Raw genomic sequence first — 25,467 nt, forward strand, 5'->3', positions numbered from 1 at the left:
CTGAGTATACAACCCTCACTAAAATGAGGGAATTTCATGGCCTTTCTGCAGTGGAAATATTTGAAATCAGTTGGACAAGAAACACTGCATCTTACTGCTTCCAAAGCCAAGATGGCACAAAGGGTAAAGCTTGCTTATTGTAACAATAACCACTAACTATGCTATTTTAGATAAGTTTAAATAATCATTATTAGATGAGTGTAGTGAGAAAAAGGTGGAATTTTTTTGAAAATTATCAGAGCCATAATTTCAGCCTTTAGAAGTAAAGACTTCAGATCAATGGGACTTCTATCAAGTTAAATTAATTTGCTCTGAATTGCAGGTGAGTAAACCATCAGTTTTAATAAATTACCCTCAGAGGAGTGGTAAAGTGTGATGATTTATTGGCTCTAAAAGCAAGTGTAAGTTTTATTAAACTATACATACTGTACATTCCTGTCAATAGTGCTAGCAACAAGAACATTTCTTTTTAACATTGCCTTATGTACTTACAGGATTTCGGAACCTGCATATAGATGACCAAATGACCCTTATTCGGTTCTCATGGATGGGCTTGCTGGTATTTGCAATGGGATGGCGGTCATATAAGCACGTCAAAGGAAAAATGCTGTACTTTGCTCCAGATCTGATTTTTAACGAGTGAGTAAATGCATCCTTTTGTTTTCCCTAAATTTATACAAATTTGGTGTCATGGATCTGTTTATTTAACTGCAGCTTGCATATTCAAAGGTTATGATTTGAAGTCTGAAGTAACAGTCTGGTCATTATTGACTAAGTTTGATATTTTATATTTATTCTTTAATTGATCAAATGACATTAATATACCTCCTTCAAAACAATCTCCTATATATCTAATCCCTTTTTGAAACCAATTGTATAAAAATTGGTTATCCATTGTAAAAGGAATAAGTTTATTTTGAATTAAAGGTCTCTTTGCTAATAAAGATTCCATAAATCAATCAAATGTTTTAATATAGGAGATTCTTTCTTTTCCCGTATCCATTTAGATTCCCACTTATATATAAAATCTTCTGGTATATTTTCTCCTATTTTATCTAGTTCTATTCTAATCCATGCCAGTTTATCTTCATCAAAAAAAGATGCAATAAATCTAAGTTGATTTGCTTTATAATAATTTTTAAAGTTTGGAAGTTGTAATCCTCCTAGGTCAAATTTCCATATCAATTTTTCCAACGATATTCTTGACATCTTACTTTTCAAAAGGAACTTCCTCATACATTTATTTAACTCTTGAAAAAACTTCTGCGGTAATTGTATTGGTAGTGTTTGGAATAAATATTGTAATCTAGGGAATACATTCATTTTTACAGCATTTACTCTGCCTACTAATGTTATTGGTAACATCATCCATTTATGAAGATCTTCTTGAATTTTTTTCAATAATGGTAAATAATTTAATTTATATAAATTCTTTATATCATTATCAACTCTTATACCTAAATATTTTATACCATTTATCGGCCATCTAAATTGAGTTATTAATTGACATTGACTATAATCTCCTTTAGTAAGGGGTAGAATTTCACTTTTATCCCAATTTATTTTGTAGCCTGATATTTTCCCATATTCTTCCAATCTAGAAGATAATTTACGCAGTGAATACAATGGGTTTGTTAAATAAAGCAAAACATCGTCAGCAAATAAATTAATCTTATATTCCTCCTGGTTAACTCTGAAACCCATAATATCTGGGTCTGTTCTAATTAATTCAGCTAATGGTTCTATCACCAACACAAATAAAGCAGGTGATAATGGACAACCTTGTCTAGTTGACCTTGTTAACTGAAATGATGTTGAAATTTGACCATTTGTCATTACTTTAGCTTTGGGATTAGTATTTAAGGTTTTAGTCCATTTTATAAAAGATTTTCCTAATCCATACTTTTCCAATACCTTAAATAAAAAATCCCATTCCAATCTATCAAGTGCTTTTTCTGCATCTAAAGCAACTGCCACACTCATTTCTTCCCTCTTTTGTGCCAAATGAATTATACTAAGTAACCGAGTTACATTATCTACCGATTGTCTATTTTTGATAAATCCTGTTTGATCCATATGTATTAATTTTGGTAAGTATTTAGATAATCTATTAGATAAAATTTTTGCTATTATTTTATAGTTGGTGTTCAACAAAGAAATAGGTCTATATGATGTTGGCTTTAAAAGATCTGTCTTTTTTTGGCAATACTATTAAAATAGCTGTCGAAAAAGATTCTGGAAGTTTATGCGTTCTTTCCGCTTGGTGTATTAGCTCCATAAAAGGAGGCATTAGTAAATGTTTAAACTTTTTGTAAAATTCGGGCAGAAAACCATCTTCTCCTGGGGATTTATTACTGTGAAGTGATCCTAGAGCTTCTTCGAGTAAAAGGCATATCTAATCCCTTCTGTTCTTCTGAATTCAATTTTGGAAGAGTTATTTGTGATAAAAAAAAACCTTTCTAATTCAACATTATCATTTTGTAATTCTGATTGATACAGTTCAGAATAAAAATTCTTTAAAATTTCATTAATTTCTAAAGGTTTATAAGTAATTTTATTTACACTTGGTCTAATTGCATTTATCATTTTAGAAGTCTGGTCTGTTTTTAACTGCCAAGCAAGAATCTTGTGTGATCTTTCACCTGGTTCGTAATATCTCTGTTTAGTTCTCATAATTGCTTTTTCTGTTCGGTATGTCTGAAGTGTATTATATTGTAACTTCTTGTTAACAAGTTGTCTTCTTTTTTCTTCTGTCATATATCTTTGAGATTCTTTTTCTAATTTTATAATCTCTTTCTCCAATTGATCTGTTTCTACCATATATTCCTTCTTAATTTTAGAAGTATAACTTATTATCTGACCTCTCAAATATGCCTTCATTGCTTCCCATACTATAAATTTATCATCAACTGAATGTAAATTTGTATCTAAAAAAAACTGAATCTGCTTTTTCATGAAATCACAAAAATTTTGACGTTGTAATAATATTGAATTAAATCTCCATCTGTAAATTGATTCCTCTATATCCATCATTATCTTTGTCATTATCAAGGGGGAATGATCTGACAATATTCTTGTGTTATATTCCATATTTTTCACTCTGTCTTGAATATTCATTAATAATAGAAAAAATCTATCCTTGAATAAGTTTTATGTCTATTTGAATAAAATGAATAATCTCTTTCTTTTGGATTAATTCTTCTCCATATATCAATCAAATTTAAATCTTTCATCAATGATAAAGTTAATTTTGCTACTTTTGATTTTGTAACAACCTTTGTTGATCTATCTAAAACTGGGTCTAAACAAAAATTAAAATCTCCACCTATTAATATTTTGTCATGTGCATCAGCCAAATTCAAAAAGGCCTCTTGTATAAATTTTACATCATTTTCATTTGGTGCATAAATATTCATAAGAGTCCATAGTTCTGAAAAAATTTGACAATGTATAATTACATATCTCCCCGCAGAATCAATTAATACATTTTGTATTTTAATTGGTAAAGTTTTATTAACCAAAATTGCAACTCCCCTCGCCTTTGAATTAAAGGAAGCTGCGATAACATTTCCAACTGAATCTCTCTTTAATTTCTGTTGTTCTATCTCTGTTAAGTGTGTTTCTTGTAAAAAAGCTATATCTATTTTCATTTTCTTAATATATGTTAAAATTCTTTTTCTTTTCACCGGTCCATTAAGCCCATTAACATTAAAACTTTAAAAATTCAGTAAATTAGTCATTATTTTTAATAGGGTTACTCCAATCTATAATAATACCTAATCTTTCAACTTTCGTAGTACGTTGGGGAATCCTTTTAAAATTCTTCATGTTGCTATGTGTCTCCCCCCCAATTGTCCAGGCAAAGAAAGAAAGATAAAAGAAAAGTAGATTATAAAGAAAAAAATAACAAAATACCCCCCTACTAATGTTGTGAATGAAAAAAAACACAATATTACCCCCCTCCGTTGTATGGGTCATGGCAATCACCATGATTACACACATGAACCCTGTAGCAATCAATCCGAAGTTCCCCCAGCTCCCCCGTAACATAAAAAAGTATATATACAAGAAAAAAAATATCACTACTCTCGATTAATATTTCTCAAATTTTAACCTTTCTCCCCCCGTATCATATAATTAAGAATATATTTAAATATTGTTCCGTCCATAAACATCCATCATTTCCATTCACTGTCCCTGTCTTCATCTTTAATCCGTTTCACTTTTAAATCTTTGACTGTAATTAGCAAATATTTGGGAGTTCTTGTGCGAATTCTTCTGCATCCCGATAATCAGTAAAAAATCTTCTTTTTCCGTCATCCAAAAAAATTACCAGGATTGCCGGGTGACGCATTATAAATTTATAACCCTTTTCCCATAAAACTTTTTTTGCTGGGTTAAATTCCTTCTTTCTCTTCAAAAGGTCATAACTTATATCAGGATAGAAAAGAACTGTTTTCCCTTCTATCATCAATGGCCGATTTCTCTTTCTGGCATGTTGGGCAGCCGCCTTCAGGATCTTTTCTTTATCTTGATATCTTAAGCATCTTATCAAGATTGATCGTGGGTTTTGATCAACTTGAGGTCTTGGTCTTAAGACTCTGTGAGCCCTTTCAATTTCAATTAACTGGGTTCCTTCTTTCATTTCCAAAATTTCTGGGATCCATTTTTGAAAAAAAATTATTGGATCCTCTCCCTCTATACCTTCTTTAAGTCCAACAATCTTAATATTGTTTCGTCTACTAAAATTTTCAAGCACATCCACTTTTTCCAACAACTGTTTTCTTTCTGATGTCCAGGCAGAAATATTATCTTCCATTTTATTCACTCTATCAATGGTGTGTCCCATTGTTTCCTCCAAGTTTTTAATTTTCTTGTCCATTTTGTCCTGTCATTTCATCATTTTATCAAACATAATCTTCATATTTTAATATATTTTTATTACTTTTAATGCTTTTAATTCATGCATTATTTGCACCAAAGTTTTTCTTATGTCTCCATCACCTCCAACCGCTTCCTGTTGCTCTTCTTTGTTTGTCTCTTCATCTTCATCTGATTTATCCAGAGAATCTGATTCCACCTCATCTTCACTTTCACTTTCAGTTCCAATCATAGCTGAGATTTGTAGTTTGGGTTGCTCGTGTTTCACATGCCCTTTCCTTCATGCATGCGCAATTCCTGTTGCTCTTTTTTTTTGGAAATGGTTGATGTTGCCGCTGTTTCCTGTTCTGTATCGCCAGAGGTAAAATGCAGTTGAGCCCGAGGCTCTTTCATAGCGACCAGCCTTGATTCTTTTCCAACTTGTGTTGTCTTCAAAGTAGTAGTTTTCTTCTTCTTCTGTTTAGGAGGCATATTTTAAGACAATCCTGAATAGTTTATAAGTGGCTTTTAAAAAGTATTTACTAACTTTTCTTCACTTAAACGTTATTTTACTGTTTTTTTACGGGAGAGCTGGATTTCCATGTCTCGATCCTATGTCATCACGTGACGTCCCCCCATTATTGACTAAGTTGAGCCGACTTCTAATGAACCCATTCCTGGTTCAAATTGTGATGAGATTTTGCATTTGTATGGGTATTTGTGGAGTTCTGACTCAAGTTTTACATTAGATTTTAGTACATCTGAGGGCCTGCTGAGTGGAATAAGGATGAGCTGCACAATGTAACTGAAGGCACTTTGCATCTGATCTAGGTAGGGTGGGTTGACTTGAGGAAGGTAGCTCCATTCATTTAAAAGGTACTGTTACCCTTTTGGTAGAAGCAAAGCACAGGTAAGTACTTAAAATATTTTACTTTAGTTTATACGACCATAAGACTTAGGAGCAAATTAGGCTATTCGGCCCATCAAGCCAACTCTGCCATTTCATCATGACTGAACCATTTCCCTCTCAATCTCTATCTCCTGCCCTCTCCCCATAACTTTTCACACCTTGACCGATCAAGAATGTATCAACCTCCGCTCTAAATACACTCAATGATCTGGTCTCCATAGCCATCTTTGACAACAAATCCCACAGATTCACCAACATCTGGCTAAAGAAATCACACCTAATTTCCATTCTATCTAAATGGATGGCCCTGTATTCTGAGGCTGTGGCCTCTGATCCTGGATTCCTCCACCTTAGGAAATTTCCTCTCCACATCCACTCTATCTAGGCCTTTCAACATTCAATAAGATCCCCCTTCATTTTTCTATATTTCAGTGAGTAAAAGCCCAGAGCCATCAATACCTCCTCATACGATAAGCCTGGAATAATTCGTGGAATCATTCTCATGAACCTCCTCTGAAACTTCTCCAATCTCAGCACCTCCTTTCTTAAATAAGCAGCCCAAAACTGCTCACAATACTCCAAGTGAGGCCCTATAAAACCCCAGCATTACATCCTTGCTTTTATATCCTAGTCCTCTCAAAATGAATGCTAGCATTGCATTTGCCTTCTTCACCACCGACTCAACCTGCAAATTAACCTTTAGGGCATCTAGCACAAGTACTGTACTTCCAATTCCCTTTGCACCTCAGATTTTTGTATTTTCTGCTCGGTTAGAAAATAGTCTCTGCTTTTATTCCTTCGACCAAAGTGCATGGCCATACACTTCCCAACACTGTATTCCATTTGCCACTTCTTTGCCCATTCTCCTAATCTGTCAAAGTGCTTCTGCAGCTTCCCTGTTTCCTTCATCCAAATCATTGACATACACTGTAAAAAGAAGTGCTCCCAATACTGACCCCCAAAGAAAAATGACAGTCACCAGCAGCCAATCTGAAAAGGCTCATTTGCCCCCTACCAATCACCCAAAGCTCTATCCATGTGAGTATCTTTCCTTGGTCTCTTAACTCATTAAGCAACCTCATGAGCGGCACCTTGTCAAAGGCCTTCTGAAAATTCAAGTACACAACATACACTGATTCTCCTTTGTCTGTCCTGTTTGTTATTTCCTCAAATGATTCCAACAGATTTGTTAAGCAAGATTTTCCTTTAAGGAAACCATGCTGACTTCAGTCTATTTTATCATCTGCCTCCAAGTACCCCGAAACTACATCCTTAATTATCAACTCTAAAGTCTTCACATCCACTGAGGTCTGGCTAATTGGCCTATGATTTACTTTCTTCCATCTCCCTGCCTCCTTAAAGAGTGGAGTCACATTTGCAATTGTCCAGCCCACTGGAACCATTCCAGAATCTAGTGTTTCTTGGAAGATCATTACTAATGCCTCCACAATGTCTCAAGCTACCTCTTTCAGAACCCAGTGGGATGGTCAGTTTGGTCCAGGTGACTCATCTACCTTCAGACTTTTCAGTTTCCCGGAGAACATAGTGATAGTAACTGCACTTTCTTCTACCCTCTGACACCTTCGAACTTCTGGCATACCACTAAAGTCTTCCACAGTGAAGGCTGATGTAAGATACTTATTGTGTTCAACTGTTGTCGGCCCCCAACCAACACATACTCCACTCTCCCCTCCTACCCCTCCTCACAACCCCCCCCCACCCTGCTCTCATGACTACACCCCTCCCACACCTGAAACCACCACGGTGGGCTTCACAGCTGAACAGGTGAGAAGACAGCTGAAATGCCTCCACCCAAGCAAGGCTGCAGGCCCGGATGGTGTCAGCCCCAGGGTGCTCAAAGCCTGTGCCCCCCAGCTATGTGGAGTACTTCACCATGTCTTCAACCTGAGCCCAAGTCTCCAGAGGGTTCCTGTGCTGTGGAAGACGTCCTGCCTCGTCCCTGTACCGAAGACGCTGCGCCCCAGTGGCTCCAATGACTACAGAACGGTGGCATTGACCTCCCACATCATGAAGACCCTGGAGAGACTTGTTCTAGAGCAGCTCCGGCCTATGGTTAGGCCACACTTAGACCCCCTCCAGTTCGCCTACCAGCCCCGACTAGGAGTTGAGGATGCCATTGTCTACCTGCTGAACCGAGTCTAAGCCAAACTGGACAAGCCGGCGAACACTGTGAAGATCATGTTTTTTGACTTCTCCAGTGTGTTCAACACCATCCACCCTGCCTTGCTGGCTGAGAAGCTGACAGTGATGCAGCTGGATGCTTCCCTGGTGTCATGGATTATTGATTACCTGACTGGCAGACCACAGTATGTGCGCTTGCAACACTGTGTGTCAGACAGAGTGGTCAGCAGCACTGGGGCTCCACAGGGGACTGTCCTGTTTCCCTTTCTCTTCACCATCTACACCTCAGACTTCAACTACTGCACAGAGTCTTGCCGTCTTCAGAAGTTTTCTGATGACTCTGCCGTAGTTGGATGCATCAGCAAGAGAGATGAGGCGGAGTACAGGGCTACAGTGGGAAACTTTGTCACATGTTGTGAGCAGAATCATCTGCAGCTTAATGTGAAAAAGGCTAAGGAGCTGGTGGTGGACCTGAGGAGGGCTAAGGCACCGGTGACCCCTGTTTCCATCCAAGGGGTCAGTGTGGACATGGTGGAGGATTACAAATACCTGGGGATACGAATTGACAATAAACTGGACTGGTCAAAGAACACTGAGGCTGTCTACAAGAAGGGTCAGAGCCATCTCTACTTCCTGAAGAGACTGAGGTCCTTTAACATCTGCCGGACGATGTTGAGGATGTTCTATGAGTCTGTGGTGGCCAGTGCTATCATGTTTGCTGTTGTGTGCTGGGGCAGCAGGCTGAGGGTAGCAGACACCAACAGAATCAACAAACTCATTTGTAAGGCCAGTGATGTTGTGGGGGTGGAACTGGACTCTCTGGCGGTGGTGTCTGAAAAGAGGATGCTGTCCAAGTTGCATGCCATCTTGGACAATGTCTCCCATCCACTCCATAATGTACTAGATAGGCACAGGAGTACATTCAGCCAGAGACTCATTCCACCGAGATGCAACACTGAGCGTCATTGGAAGTCATTCCTGCCTGTGGCCATCAAACTTTACAACTCCTCCCTCAGAGTGTCGGACACCCTGAGCCAATAGGCTGGTCCTGGACTTATTTCCACTTGGAATAATTTACTTGTTATTATTTAATTATTTATGGTTTTATATTGCTGTATTTCTACAGTATTCTTGGTTGGATCAACTGTAACAAAACCTAATTTCCCTCGGGATCAATAAAGTATGTCTGTCTGTCTGTCAACTGACACTTCCTCAGCACCCACTATTATCACTCCAGTGTCATTTTCCAGTGGTCCAATGTCTACTCTCACCTTTCTTTTACTCTTTATATATCTGAAAAAACTTCTGTATCCACATGGATATTATTGGCTGTGTTACCTTCAGATTTTACCTTTAGTCTCCTTGTGGCTTTTTTCTGTTGGTATTTAAAAGTTTCACAGCCCTCTAACTTCCACTAATTTTTGCTCTATTACAGTATATGCCCTCTCTTTGACTTCTCTTGTCAGCCACAGTTGCATCATCCTGCCTTTAGAATACTTCTTACTTGGGATGTACTGCATTTATCCTGCACCTTCCGAATTGCTCCCAGAAACTACAGCCATTGCTGCTCTGCCATCATCCCTTGAGTGTACTCTTCCAATCAAATCTAGCCAGCTCCTCTCTCGTGCTTCTATAATTCCCTTTACTCCATTGTAAAACTGATACATCTGACTTTAGATTCTCTCTCGCAAGTTGCAGGGTGAATTCTATCATATTATGATCACTGTCTCCTAAGGCTTCCTTTACCTTAATCTCCCTAATTAAATCTAGTTCATTACACAATACCCAAACCAGAATCAAAGATCCCCTAGTGGGCTCAACCACAAGCTGCTCTAAAAAAACGTCTTGTAAGCCTTCTACAAATTCTCTCTCTCAAGGTCCAACACTAACCAAATTTTCCAAATCTATCTGCATATTGAAATCCCCCCATGAGGGCATGTAACATTGCCCTCTTTACATGCTATTTCCCATTGTAATCTGTAGCCCACATCCTGGCTGCTGTTCAGAGGCCTGTATATAAGTTCTTCAGGGTCTCTTGGTCCTTGCAGTTTCTTAACTCTGCCCAAAAGGATTCTGCAAATTCCAATTTCATGTCACCTCTTTCTAATTAAATGATTTCATATTTTACCAATAAAGCCAGACCTCTGCCTACCTGTCTGGCTTTTTGATGCAATGTGCTTCCTTTGATGTTAAGCTTCCAATTATGATCTTTCAATCATGACACAGTGATGCTCACAATATTTTCCATTTAATAATTTTAGTACATGTTAATTTATAAATAATATTTGTTCTTTTTTATACTTGGGTCATATTGCTATGTATTTTTGATATCACTAAAAACTTATAAGCTCTTCAAAATCTTTGAGGGTGGCAATGGCTGTTGCAGGATCTCTGATGGAGCTGATTCTGTGTCTTGGAAAACCTCTGGAGTGCCAGGAATCTACTTACCTGGTATTTTCCAAACAGGAAATGTAATCCAGGCTGGCAGACAACCAGGGACAGTTTATATGAGGATATTATGCAGATAGTATAGAGACCCAACCATGTTATTGACATTGTTTTCTATTCATTTTGAGCCACACACGAACAGTACTTTGGAAGTATGAATAAGGCGTTCACCTTAGGTTGCTTGGAAAAGTTAAATGATGGGAAGGTCAAAACTATTTCAGAAAGATTTAAACTATTTTTGAACAAAATTACCAGCTTTTCCAAAATGAAGGAAAATAGACAAGATAAAGGAAAGGGGTAACAAAAGAGAGTCAAATCCCTTGGATGGATTAAGAGGTATCGCAAATTGCTGTCTATAAACCTGTTATTTATAAACCTGTATTACTCATTTATACTAATCTCCTTCACTAGCTTACACTTCTTTCAGTACATTTTATTTGCCTCGGCAAAAGAAAATCCATAGTGGGCTTCAGTTGAGTAAACTCTAGCTGATAGAGACCACATATACAGTACATTTAAAAGTTGTCTAAAGCTGGTTAGTTGGGAATGAAAGGAAACTGTTGGTCATCCTGAATGATTCACCAGTTATTGTATATATAAAACCTAAATTAATATTGTTGTCTTGGAATTAATATTTGAGGACAGCGTTGACCTCACAACCCAATAGTAATAATATTACACATTAACTTTGGATATCATTGCTGTAGGTGAAAAGAATATTTAATCTGGTCTCCTGCAGAGGGATTCATTCTTTGACAGTTACAGAAAGGCATACAGCCCCAAAAGCTGTTGACATGGTACAGTAGCTTTGTGCCTTTGAAGTCAATCCTATAGCATTATGAATGCAGTGCTCTGCTACCACCAATTTCTCTGGGTTACCCAAACAGACATACCTCCTGTGCTCTTTGATGTGGGTTTCTGCCATGTGTCCCCTATGGTGGATATCCGCTGCTCCACATCCAGAGGGAATCCTGTGAATGTCAGCCATCCTGAGTCCCAGGTCATAGTTGACCTGCATAAGCTGGGATTTCAGCTTCCTTGCGGGTTTGTGGATGGTATTAAACTGGTACTTCTTCAGGATCCTGGTGATCCGTCCAGAAACCATGGAAATAAAGGGAAGACAGGCGGTAGTGACAGGAGAACAACTCTATGTTGGGAGGCGTGATGGTGGCTGTTATTGTTGAGGTAGAAGTCAGTGTGAGTGGCTTTCTAATAGATCCATATCTGAGGCTACCTTCCGGTTTCCATTGTATTGGAATGTCCAGGAATGGGAGGCAACCATTCTTCTCCATTTCCATTGTAAATTGAATGTTTGTATGTACACTGTTCAGATGGTCATGGAACTGTTGGATTCCATGAGCCCACTATGAAGATGTCGTCAACATATCTGAAGAAGCATTTGGGGCATGAGGGCACTGATCTCAGAGCCCTCTCCTCAAAGTTCTCTATGTAGAAATTAGCAATAGTCGGTGACAAGGGCTACTCCCTCCATTTGCTCATTGTAATTCCCCTTATAGAGAGAGATGATATAAGAGTGTGTTCAAAAATGTCAATGGTACTATTATCAAACCTTGAACACAGAAGCACTAAGCTGATGGGAACTCTTGTGAACAGGGACACCAAATGGGAACTGACCATTATGTCCTCCGGAGTCAAGGTTTGATAAAGGTACCATTGTTTCTTTTGAACGCACCTTTACATCAATGTACTTCCTCTATAACAGCCTCCATCCTACCTCCCAACATAGAGCGGTTCATTCTACTTTGTTTAACCGTGCAAAAACTATTTCAGACTCAGAGAGTCTCCATGAGGAAACTCACGTAGTTCCTACAGAACAGCTACAAGGTGAAGTTAATTAATCAAGCCCTTAAAAGGGCTGATGAAGAAAACAAAAACCTAACAACAAGGAGGAACCCGTTGCTACTGCCTGTCTTCCCTAAATTTCCATGGTTTCTGGGAGGATTGCTGGGATCCTGAAGAAATATCAGATTAATACCGTCTAGGAACCCATAAAGAAACTCAAATCACAGCTTAAGTCAAGGATGAACCGGGACTCAGGATAGCTGGTATTTACAGGATTCCCTGTGAATGCAGGGTAGCATGTATTGGCCAGGCATGATGCACAGTGGAAACCCACATTGAGGGGCACAGGAGGTGTATCCATTTGGGTTACCTGGAAAAATCAGCAGAAGCAAACTTTGCATTTTTAATGGCCATAGGATTGCTTCAATGGCACAAAACAACTGCGCCATGCCAACGGCTTTTGGGACCACCTGGTAAGGGAAACCATTGAAATAAAGCTAGAGGATTTTAACAAAGGTGGAAGATACGCTGTAAGTAAAAACTGGAATTTAATCATAAACAAGCTGGGAGAGTGAAAAACTGATTAGATGTGGACTATACGATGGGGTTATAAATACCACTAGACTAGACATGCTCAGACATCATCCCTGATGAAGATACAGAATTTGTCATCGAAACATTGGTTAAAATCAATACCTGGAAGCCCGTTAAGCTTTTATTCATGCAAAGTATTCCTTTCTGCCCTTTGAACAAGGCTTTACAAATGTACTCTTTTAGCTTCAAGCAAAGCGCACAGAAATTTGACAAGTGGACATTGTTAAGATGTCTGGGATTTCTAACATACAGTAGACCAGAACACAAGAAATTCCACAGATGCTGGAAATCCAGAGTAAAACACACAAAGTGCTGGAGATACACAGCAGGTCAGGCAGCATTTATGGAGGGGAATAAAGAACCGATGTTTCAGGCTGAGACCCTGCATCAGGACAAAAAGCCTAGATCAGGAAAAGGTTCTGTAACCTGCTGAATATTTCAGAATGTTGATGTTTTATTTCAGGTTTTCAGGACACACAGCTTCTGTTCATTTTTTCCATGTTGAGTTGCCACTCTTCCTAACAGAGAAAAAAACATTTTGCTGGATCTAGTAGTGCTGCACTCCCATTATGAATGAGCAAACATGCTATATTAGCGAGTTGCTCAGTGACTTGGGACCATTTGCATCATGGGAGAAGGTTAATGAACAGGTACCAAGGGCAAATTTGGCTATTGATTCTGTTAAGTGCCTAATAATGTTGGATAAGCTGCACAAAAGCAATTAACAGATGAAAGACAATGCTTTTATTTGGCGCATGTCACCTTATTATAAGATCATAAGACCATAAGACACAGGAACAGCATTTTGCCATTTGGTTCCACCATTCCACTATGGCTGATATATTATCCCTCTGCACACCATTCTCCTGCTTTCTCCCTGTAACCTTTGATGTCCGTACTAATTAAGACTCTATCAGCCTTCTCTTTAATGTACTCAATCCTTGGCTTCCTCAGCCATCTGTGTCAATGAATTCTATAGATTCACTACCTACTGGCTAAAGAAATTCCTCCTCACCTCTGTTCTAAAGGGACAACCTTGTACTCTGAGCCAGTGCCCTCTGATTCTAGACTCTCCCACTATAGGAAACATCTTCTCTATGTCCACTTTATCTAGTCCTTTCAATAGTTGAGAGGTTTCAATCAGGCCCCCGCCCCCACCATTTTTCTAAACTACAGTGAATACAGGCCATGAGCCAACAAATGCTCCTCATATGTTAACATATGCATTCCCAGAATGATTCTCATAACCTTCAGTCTTGCATTCGTCACCCTTTTCAATTTTGCTCTAATGTTACCAGAACTTAGATTCTGTTCCCTTTCTAAACCTTTTGTCCTTTTATTTATTCTGGAATTTTGCCCTGTCATCTGTTTATCCTTCCACACATTGCATCTACTTGTATTCCAACTGCCCCATCCCCTGCCCTATCACTCCAATTCCCATCCTCCTGCCAAGTTACTTTACACCCTCTCCAACAGCTCCAGCAAATCTGTCCATAAGGATATTTATCCCCCATGTGTTCAGGTGTAATCCATCCGTTGTGTACAGGTCATACTTTCCCCAGAAGAGATCCAAATGCAAAGTAATTTGTTACATTTTTGCACAAAAAATATTTTGTCAAAGACCACACAAAACAATGCTGCAAATAACAATGAGAAAAAGACTAGTTTGATTGATGTGATTGAATGAAATAAATGATGTCCAGATAGAGAGACCCCTTCTCTACTTTCAGTACATTTCCTACAAGAAAAGAGTAGGCTGACAATACTTAGAAAATAGTAAGAGGATTCAGAAATGTAAAGGCTATCTTGTCTACAAAACCAATCATCTTGCAAATTACACACATTTTCACGTCTTCAAATGGTAAAACCAGCCATACACCAGCCTTTAGAAAATGATCTTATTCTAATTTTCTTTAAATCCTGAGCAATGGTATAAGTTATGTCAGTTTGTACTTCAGATAGCAATTTATGTGTTGCAGTGGACCCATTTAGTCACACAGTCACAGAATCATTATGAAACCAAAGGAGATTGTCAAGTTCATACTGGCTGTACTTAAGCCCAATGTAACTAGTCCCATACTCTACCCTTTCCCAAGAACCCTACAAATTATTTTTCTCTCCTCAGGTCCTATAGGAATGCCACAATTACCCATGACTACCAATACTACCACTACAGAGCATTCCAAACCCTAATTATTCACTGCATACAATTTTTTTCCTCTGAGAACTTCCACAGAACATTTCTCTTTAACCAAAAAAAATCCTCTTTATTTTTACTGGGGTAATTTTCTATCCACAATTGTTCTAGCTCTTTTTAATTCCTAATCTTGAGGAAGCTTTTTGAAAGCAAGCACAGAGTATTTTAGCAAATGTTTTTTGGAAGTGCCCTTGTAGCATTTCAATGATGTTTCAGTAATGATCATACACTTCTTTTATAACTCTCTCAAGTAGTTAAACATGATTTTCCTTTAATAAATCAGTGCTATCCTTAATCAATCTAGGCTTAGCCAAGCAACTGCTAATTCTGTGTATAATACACAGGGAGTTGTTGTTTGGGCACAAGGGCCATAGCTGCATTAAATCATCTGTAGGTTTCATTGGAGAACCTTTCCTCTTCCATCTCCAAATTTCCTGGACACATTAGAATAGGAATGTACTCAACATTTGACCGAATCTGACCTGAACTCACCTATATCCATTGCTCAATTGTTTTCCACTTTTCAGCTTATCAGAATCCAGAACATGCAGCCCTTTATTGTCTCAACAGCCCCTTTCAGCCTCTGACTCTTCTGCTCCATTCCCTCTCTCTACCAGTCTACGTCTGCGCATCAACCCTTCCTCATCTCGTCCCACCTTCTGTTGACCAGCTCCTGCCTCACATCACCTCCCTGTATTGACTATCTCCCCTCTACACTCTTAAGCCTAATGCAGGATCTTAACCTGAAACATTGAAAGTCCGGCTGCATCTATAGATGTTGCCTGAGCCATTGAGTTACTCCAGCAGTTCGGTTTTCTTTTTGCACCAGTTTCCAGCATCTGCAGTCTCTTGTCCCTCAACACTACTCACTCAACTGATCTTGGATTATGCTACAGATTCTGTACCAGAGCATTGGATTGGAATACTTTTAACACTTGAAAAGACAACCTGCCTCCAAAAGGAATATTTGTCTCCTTCCCTTGAATGGCTGAGAAAATCAGACGGTTGAGCAGAAGTCCCATTCTGTTAGAGATAACTCTTCAATTACTCTTACGGAGAGTAGCTGGCAATGGAAATAAGCGCTACGGGTTTTTCTGTGCTGTACATTTTCTCAAATTTACAATCACGGCTAACTATCTCCGTCTGAGTTACAAATGGAAAGGAATTCCATTTTATCAGTGGGAAACTGGCCTTTAAAGGCATAGATGCACAAGAAAGCCTGCTGCGCTTGTGGTAATAATGGAATCCTCATTGTGAACCACAGTAGCAGAGGGGCTTGGGAGTCATGGTAGTGCGGAGGTTATCGCAATGGTAGTACAGCTGGGAGCTTTCTGTTGGTATGTTCTCCCCATGTCCACATGAGTTTCCTCCAGGTACTCCAGTTTTCTCCCACTGTCTAAAGATGTACCAATTAGTAGGATAATTGATCATTGTAGATTGTCCTGTGATTAGGCCAGTGTTAACTACATGGGCTATTGGTTGGTGAGGCTCATTGGACCAGAAGGGCCTGTCTGCACTGTATATCTAAATAAGTAAATCCATGCAGCTATCTTTGGTGTTATCTTCATTGAAGGGGCTTTAATTTTGATGAGTGGATCCTGGGAACAATTATTTTCTTGACTCAATAAAGCTCTAATATCCTCAGGACATTGGTGGTACCAAAGTATCTCTGGTCATTTTAAAGGGAGCACACTTAATTCCTCAAAGTGGGTAGAAGGAAACAGGAAACAGGAAACACACACAAAATGCTGGAGGAACTCAGCAGGCCAGGCAGCATCTATGGAAAAAAAAGTATAGTCAACGTTTTGGGCCATGACTCTTTGGCAGTGTGTTGCTTGGATTTCCAGCATCTGCAGATTTTCTCCTGTTTGAGAAGGAAACAGGTGGATATCATATTCTTGGATTTCCAGAAGGTGTTCAATAAGGTGCCGCACTAATCCATAAGGTAAGGATGTTTGGGGATGGGAGTTGGGAATAATGTGTTGCCATGGACAGAGAATTGGTTAAACAATAAAAGAGAGAGGGTTGGGATAAATGGGTGTTTCTCTGGTTGGTAATCAGTGTGTATAGAACAGTGTTGCATGGGTTGGTGCTCTGCATGCAACTGTTGACAATATACACTAACAATTTGGAAGAGAGGACTGACTATAGCATATCTAAGTCTGCTGATGATACTAAATTGTGTGAAAAAGCAAATTGTACAGAGTATGTGGAGAGTCTGGAGCGAGAGGTCAATAGGTTACGTGAATGAGCAAGGGTATGGCAGATGGAATACAATGTTGGTAAATGTATGGTCATCCACTTGGGAAGAAAAAATAAAAATCAGTTTATTATTGCATAGTGAAAAGTTAAACAGGTTATCAAGAAAGCAAATAGAGTGTTGGCCTTTATTGTTAAATTTAGCAATTTAACAATCAATTTAAGAGCAGGGAAGTTATGCTACAACTGTACAGGTACTGGTAAGACCACACCTTACTTATGTACTTAAGAAAATATATACCGGCTTTTGAATCCTGGAGACAAGAGGGTTAGCTTATGAGAAGGAACTGAGTCACCTTGGACTTTATTCACTGGAGTTCAGAAAAATGACAGGAAATCTTATAGAAACATACAAAATTATGAAAGGATATTGAGGCAGGCAAGTTGCTTCCACTGGTAGGTAAGACTACAATTTTTTTAAAAGTTCACAAAATTCAAAGTAAAGCCAGAGTAACGCATACAAAATGTTAGAGGAACTCAGCAGGTCAGGTAGGAATAAAGAGTTGAGATTTCAGGCTGAGACCCTTCATCAGGAGTCAGATGAAGAGTCTTGGTTTGCAACTTTAACACTTTATTCCTTTCCATAGCTGCTGTGTGTTACTCCTATTTCTTATATCGTTATATTATTATGTTAAAATAAAGTTCTACATTTTCTCTCCACAAATGATCTCAGAAAATCTTGAAATCTGAAGAAGTCAGTCTCAACTTTAATAGAGTCAAAAGCTCCTGACAAGCTTCAGACTTTCTTCACATCCCACTCAGCAGCTCTGGACATTCCCTACATGCTGACTAACCTTTTCCGGGGAATAAATGGGAATGACTTTAATGCCACGAAAGCAGCTTTACACATAGTTTACTCTATTTTAGATGATGTGGACCACAAATGCCACCTGGGTAAAAAGTGCACAATGAATTCCAATTTGTTATGGGTACTTGAATGACCTAAGAAAAAAAGACCCAGAACTCCCTGGCTGGAAGACTAAGCAACTGGTTGTCATTATTTTTCAGTTGGAATGAAGGTTGGAGATGACCATTATTGTATGTGAAGATTAATTGGTTGACTTTCTCTTTCAGGCAAAGAATGCAGAAGTCGGCAATGTATGATCTGTGTATAGCAATGTGTCAAATCTCACAAGAATTTATTCAACTTCAAGTGACTCATGAGGAATTCTTATGCATGAAAAGCTTAATTCTCCTTAATACAAGTAAGTGTGGATCTGCTGCAAAGCTGAACAACCAGCATAAAATTTACATTATGAATTGTATTTTGGAATGGGCTCACAGGAACTTCGTACATCTTGTGAATTATTTTCTGGTTAGGTCTTTAAAAGTGCTCTGCTATAATGCCCTTTTTACTATTCATCCGTCAGCTTAGCTTCTTAGATTTGCCATATTATTGTCAATTATCCTCTGATTTCTAAGCATTTGAAATCATCCTGATGTGGTGGTTCAGTCCAAAGTCCGTGGTCTGGTCCGCGGACTCCGGACTCTAGGTTTTCCGGCGGCCCCTTGCTGCGGTTGAACTTAACTAGAAACACCTGAGGTTCATATTGGAACTGGGAATATAAGTGGTCCTGGTATTGGGGGTGTCTTGTCAATATACTCATGGCACAGATGGCTGGTGGAAGGCTAGAATGGACTTTTGCCATCCTTGGGGCTGCGTTGGAGAACCGTGGCTTCTGGGAGCCTTGCTGGTAGTAGTCGGAGCGGTCATTGTGGTATGGATTCAGCTGTTTCCCGGGCCAGCTGGGTGGCCGTCAGCCACTCTGAACTAGGTAGTGATCCGGTTGTTTCCGTAGCCAGCCAAGGCTGCTGGCTGTAATGGCTACTCAAAGCTACCCTGATGCAGAGGTGGAACTGTCTGTTGTTCCTTGCTGTTCGTCTCTTCCTGTCCTTGCCCTGTGGGGTAAGTCAGGCTGTTCTGCTGTTACCTGATGGATGGTCCTGCCCCACCTTGGTGTGGAGTTATAGATGAGTCCTGGCTTGTCGATGGATGAGTCCTGGCTCTGTTTGTGTACTGTCCCGTCTCATGTCAGTGTCCTGTTAAAGATGAGTCCTGGTTTGTTAGAGGATAAGTCCTAGCTCTGTGTCTGTGTACTGTCCCGTCACATGTCAGTGTCCTGTTAAAGATGAGTCCTGGCTTGTCGATAGATAAGTCCTGGCTCTGTTTGTGTACTGTGCCGTCTCATGTCAGTGTCCTGTTAAAGATGAGTCCTGGCTTGTCGATGGATAAGTCCTGGCTCTGTCTGTGTACTGTCCCGTCACATGTCAGTGTCCTGTTAAAGATGAGTCCTGGCTTGTCAGAGGATAAGTCCTGGCTCCATGTTGATGTACAGTTCCTAGTCTGCCCCTAGCTCCAGCCTCCGAGTTCCCCAAGCACCAAGCCTGCAGCCTCCAGCCTTGACCCAAGCCTCAAGCCTCAACACGTCCTCGCCTGGGTTTGGAGGTCTGACCCCGAGGCAAGACCCAGGTTCTGGGTCCTTGTCCAGTTTCAGGCTCAGAGTCCACCCCAGGCTCCTTGTTCCCAGTCCCTTGTCCTGGTCCTGCTTCCCCTGCCTCGACTGCATCCTTAGGTTCTTGGTCCTTGGGTTCCGTCTCGTCCTGTTTCCGGGACTCCAGTGTCTGTGTCCTGCAGTTGGGTCCTGATTCAACACCCGACTTATGACACTTGATTGCATTATTAACCTGACCATTGAGAAAATCTCAAGGTAAAAACCCACAACAAATGCAATGACTTCTTATTCTTTGATGGTGCTACTAGGTAGAGTCGATTGAGCTCTTGGTTTAAATAAGTTCTGTTCTCTGTTGCAATTATTGCCTATTTAAGGAAATCCTTTAACAAGAAATTTTACTGAAGAAATCAGATAATTAGTCGTCCAAATTCCATGGTTTTAGATGTTAGAGAATCCAGATGTTAGAGATGTTTTAGAAAATCCAGCCAGGTTTGGTTTTCCGTTTATATCGGGGCCACTCAGGTATGTAGAGCTATCAGTCTAAGTTATAATTAGCACCACACTACTGCCCAGTCATTACCTCCCACCACTGGATATATGAACCCATAAAATTTACCCTTAGATAATTAATATCTTTGAACATTTATATTTGTTATGTCAATTTTGTTTATCTACAGTGTCAATTGTGAGATAAAGGAGGCTAGAAAAGTAATACTAGTCTTTGAAGTATCAGATGCTTTCATCCCTTCATCTCTAGAGATCCACATCTTCAACCCCTCACTTCAGCAGTCTGAGATACCCACCTGCTTCAAGCAGGCTTTAATCTTACAGATGCCCATAAAGAACATGGTAACCTGCCTCAATGACTATTGTCCAGTAGCACTTACATCTACTGTGACAAAGTGCTTTGGGAGGATGGTCATGAAGATTATCAACTCCTGACTGAGAAGCGAGCTGGATCAACTCCAATTTACCTACTGTCACTGCAGGTCAACAGCAGATACCATTTCAATGGCTATTCACTCAGCCCTGGAATATCTGGACAATGAAGATGCATACATCAGGATGCTCTTTATTGACAACAGCTCAGCATTCAGCACTATCATCAACTCAAAAACTTATCACAAAGCTTTAAATCCTAGAACATCTCCACAAACACTATCATCACAGGTGCACCTCAAGGCTGTATGCTTAGCCCCCAGCTTTACTTGCTTTATACCTACAGTATGACTGTGAGGCTATGTATAACTCCGATTTTGTATTTAGGTTTGCTAATAATACCACTGTTGTTAGCCAAGTCAAGGGTGTTGACGAATCTGCATATAGCAGGGAGATTAAAAATCCAGTTGAATGGTGCCTCAGCAACAACCTCTTGCTCAACGTCAACAAAGCCAAAGAGCTGATTATTGACTACTGGAGGAAAAAACCAGGAGTTCATGATCCAGTCCTCAATAGGGGATCAGAGGAGGAGAGAGTTATTTACTTTATGTTCCTTAGCATTATCCTTTTATAGGATCTGTCCTGGGACCAACATGTAAGTATCATCACAAGGAATGCACGACAGCACCTCTAATTTCAGAAAAGTTTGTGTAGATTCAACATCTAAAACTTTGAAAAACTTCTACAGATATACAGTGGAGAGCATCCTAATTGGTTGCACCATGGTGTGGCAGGGAAACACCAATGCCCAAGAATGGAAAGGTTTTCAGGGAATGGTAGATACAGCCCAGTCCATCAGAGGAAAAGCCCTCCTTGCCGTTGAACACATCTACAAGCAGCTGTGCCACAAGAAAGCAAACCATGCTCTCTTCTTGCTGCTGCCATCAGGCAGGAGGCACAGGAGCCTTAGATCCCACACCACCAAGTTCAGGAATAGTTATTACCCCACAACCATTAGGCACCTGAAACAGCATAGATAAATTGACTTACCACAACTCTGAACTGATTCCACAACCTACAGACTCACTTTCAAGGACTCTTACAACTCAAGTTCTCTGTATTATTTATTTTTTCTATTCATTGTACAAATTGTCTTTTGCTCATTTGGCTGTGTGCCAGTCTTTTTTTAAGAATAGTTTTCATAAATTCTATTGCATTTCTTTATTTCCCTCTAAATGCCTGCAAGAAAATGAATCTCAAAGTGGTGTGTGGTAACGTAGACATACTTCAACGATAAATTTTCTTTGATTTTGACTTTGATCTTCCTTATCTGCAGTGTTGAATATAAAGAGGCTGCCAATTGTCTGCCTCATTATTCACATCAGCTAAATGCTTCTATGACAACTCTGTGGGCCTTATGATAAATCTCTGAGGCAATACAATAATAATGTTAAATCTTTCTTTCAATCAAAAGCATTTAGTTCAATTGATTTAATTTGGGTAAAGGAAAATCTCCCAAGAACAATTGTGATGTATTAAATGTTGGTATTTATGTCAAGAAATTCTAAATTGCATTAATGAAAACAGACATTCAGTGGAAAAGAAACTAAATGGAAAAGATTAAAATAAGGATATAAAAAAGACAATTCAAGGTGGAAAGAAGTAATGGAAGAGAGATGACATGGATGAACTGAAAGAATACTCTGGATAAGAATGACTCCTGAGGGGTTGATCTGTTATAAATGAGTGAAGGATCATTTAAAACTGAAGGAGAACATGGAACATCTAAAGCTGCTAAAGTAAATTTTACATTGATTTGTAAGAATACCAGCAAAGGAAGCTGGGGTGAGGGAATGCAGGGCATCTGAAATAATCAGCTGTCAACAGATAATAGCTGATGTAGCCCGGCTCTGTAGCTAGTGGGGCTGCTAGTAAAATGGAAGCAGGTTAGTCAATCAGCACAGGATCTGTAAAGCTACCCTTTCAAGAGCAAGGCAAAATAAGATTCCTCTGAAGTCATTCAATTCTGAACCTAATATTACCTTCAGTGTTGGTGTGAATGGCTGGCTACACAAGACGACATGGTGTCTCATGTTGCATATTTGTGTCAGTCAAATTTGCTGTTTGGTCACTCATAACTTTTTGCAAAAATGCTGCAGCCAGTTTCGTTCATTTCTACACAAGTAGTTCTGCCAAATCACAGCCCCAGGGGCAGCAGAGTGATGCAGCTAGTACAGCCAGCGCCTCACGTCAGACAGAGTCAGTTTGACTTTGGGTGATGTGTGTGTGGAGTTTACACATACTATTGAGTTGACTTTATTTCTTACATCCTTCACATACATGAAGAGTAAAAGTCTTTACGTTCCATTGAAATGTGCAATGTGCAATTTATAGTAATTTGTAATAAATAGTATGTACAACAGGACAGTCAATATGGTATAAAAATACAATTCTATCAGAGTGAACTAATTAGTCTGATGGCCTGGTGGAAGAAGCTGTCCTGGAACCTGTTGGCAATGCAGTCTAGTTCAAAAAAAATAATATTTAATTAGTGGAGATTGCTATTTTCCTAAGAGAAGTTGATCATTCTCATGATTGGTACAATCCAAGTCCATAAGATCATTGATATTTCTGAGGAAAGAGAGGGCTGACTTCACAGAGGGAGCACTGCTGTCAAACATGAGTTAGACTGCCAACTCAACAACTATTACTGCAGAATTAGTGGACACCCCATGCCTCAGGAACACATTTAGGCCCCCTGCAAGTACAAGAAGGGGAAAACTAACTGGCAGATCATCCTCTTGTCGGGTCTGTCAACAACCACCTGCCCCATCTGAGGTAGAGTCTGATGCTCATACTAACCTAAGAACCCACAGAACAGGAGTGAAAGTTAGGCATCCTTCATCCTGAGGGACTATCTGGGTAGAAGAAAGTGGCAGTCAAGTTTAGCTCTGTGTAGGATCATCAATACTGAGAAATATGTAAGAAATAAGATGATTGATAAATCATAAAAGGACTTACAGAGTAAGATAATGCAATGAAAAGCCCAATTAGGTATTTAATAAACTGTTGCCTGGTAACCTTAATATATTTTAATTACCTAAACATACAAAGTCTTACTCCTTCTTCATAGTAGGATGCACAATCTTTAACCTATAACTCATTCCCTTAGCTCACTGTTCCCTCAACAGGAATTCTCACAGCAAGTTAATGTAATGCAGCAAAACTGTAAAACATGGTCACTATTAACAAGCAGGTTGTGGTACTGAGCTACTCTTGAACTTGAACTTAAAACCTATATTGTTTCTAAGGCATATTGCTAATGGCTGGACCCAGTTTGGGAAGAAACATGAATGCTTGTCTTCACCTTGACATCCTTGCTTAAAAAGCTATTAAGCAAAGGTACTCAAGCTTGAGTGCTTGAGTGCAAGCTTGAGTGCTTGACTGACGACCGGGACCTCCAAGGTAATAACCTTTGGATTACTCCAACTGCTATATGCTAATCAAGGCGGGAATAGGATGGCAGCATAGATGAATGATTGGCTGAAGAACTGCTTGCATATTCCTGGATCACTGGAACATCTTCTGGGGCAGGGTTGACCTGTACAAGATGGCCGGATTGCAACTAAACTGAAGAGGAACATATATCCTGGCCAGGACTAATGCTACTCAGGAGAGTTTAATTTAGTTTTACAGAGGGATGAGAACCAGAGCACCAGATCAGAAGGTAGAAAGATGGAAAGGAAGGTAGATGCCAGGGCCAGTAAAAACAGGCAGAAGCAAAGTGATAGATACGACACAACAGTTAGTTTGAAGTGCGTGTATTTTAATGTTAGGAGCTTTATGGTTAAAGTTGATGAACTTAGAGCATGGATAAGTACAGGAAATTAATATGTTGAGGCCATTACAAAGTATTGGTTGACAGAGGAACAGGAATGGATGCTTAATCTCCTAGGGTTTTGATGTTTTAGAAAAAATAGAGAGGGGGTAAATAGGGGGGAATGGGGGAGTTGCACTACTAATCAGGGACAATATCACCACAACACTCAGAAAGCACAGAATGGAGAATACGGAGGCCTTGTCCACTGAGCCTATGTGGGTAGAAGGGTGCAGTCACTCTGATGTGATTGTACTGCAAGGATCTGTACTAGGACCTCTGCTGCTTGTGATGTATATAAATGAACTGGATGAAAATATAGATTGGTGGGTTAGGAAGTTTACAGACGATACGGAGATTGGTGGTGTTGTGGTTGCATAGAAGACTGACAAAGAGTACAATGAGATATGGATCAGTTGCAGATATAGATGGGGAAATGGCAGGTGGAGTTAAACATGGCCAGATGTGTAGTGTTCTACTTTGGTAGGTCAAATGCAAAGAGACAGTGCAAGACCCTTAACTGAGTTGATCAGCAGAGGAATCTGGGGATCTAAGTTCATAGCTCCCTAAAGTTATAGGTGATAGGGTGGTTAAACATCTGATAGATGTTTATAAGACTGAGAGGAATAGATAGAGTAGACAGTATCTTTTGAAGTGTTTTCAAAGCCTGCACTTAAGAGAGGGAGTGATTTCAAATGAGATGCAAGGGACAAGTATTTTACAGAGAGAGTGCTGGGTAAAATGCACAACACGGGGTGGTGGTCAAGGTGGATATATTAAGGAATTTTAAGAAATGTTTAAATAGACTCATGAATGTGAGGAACATGGAAAGATATAGACATTGTGTAGGCTGAACAGATTGGTGAAGTTGGCTATTTAATTAGTAATTTAATTGGCCTGGTACAACAGTGTGGGCTAAGGTGCCTGTTCCTGTGTCCTTCTCTTCTATGACAATTTGACCGATTGCTGTTATACCCAACAAGCTCCTTTGAACCCCTGTATCTGAAGCGCTAAAAAGAGCAGATTGAATTTCCATTATCTAAAA

The 25,467-nt window shown here is 39.5% G+C and overlaps 1 protein-coding gene across 4 annotated transcripts in view; it reads left to right on the top strand.

Moving 5' to 3' along the window:
- The window catches only part of LOC140726642 (progesterone receptor-like), a 299,505-nt gene that overhangs the window by 242,900 nt on the left and 31,138 nt on the right, over positions 1–25,467 (top strand). For all 4 annotated transcript variants that reach the window (XM_073043275.1, XM_073043276.1, XM_073043277.1 and 1 more), the window contains 2 exons: positions 495–639; positions 18,288–18,418. In XM_073043275.1, coding sequence (XP_072899376.1) covers positions 495–639; positions 18,288–18,418 — 276 coding nt within the window. The remainder of the gene's footprint in view (positions 1–494; positions 640–18,287; positions 18,419–25,467) is intronic.

The sequence above is a fragment of the Hemitrygon akajei genome, chromosome 4 (genome assembly GCF_048418815.1).
Source record: "Hemitrygon akajei chromosome 4, sHemAka1.3, whole genome shotgun sequence".
In the NCBI taxonomy this organism is placed as follows: Eukaryota; Metazoa; Chordata; class Chondrichthyes; order Myliobatiformes; family Dasyatidae; genus Hemitrygon; species Hemitrygon akajei.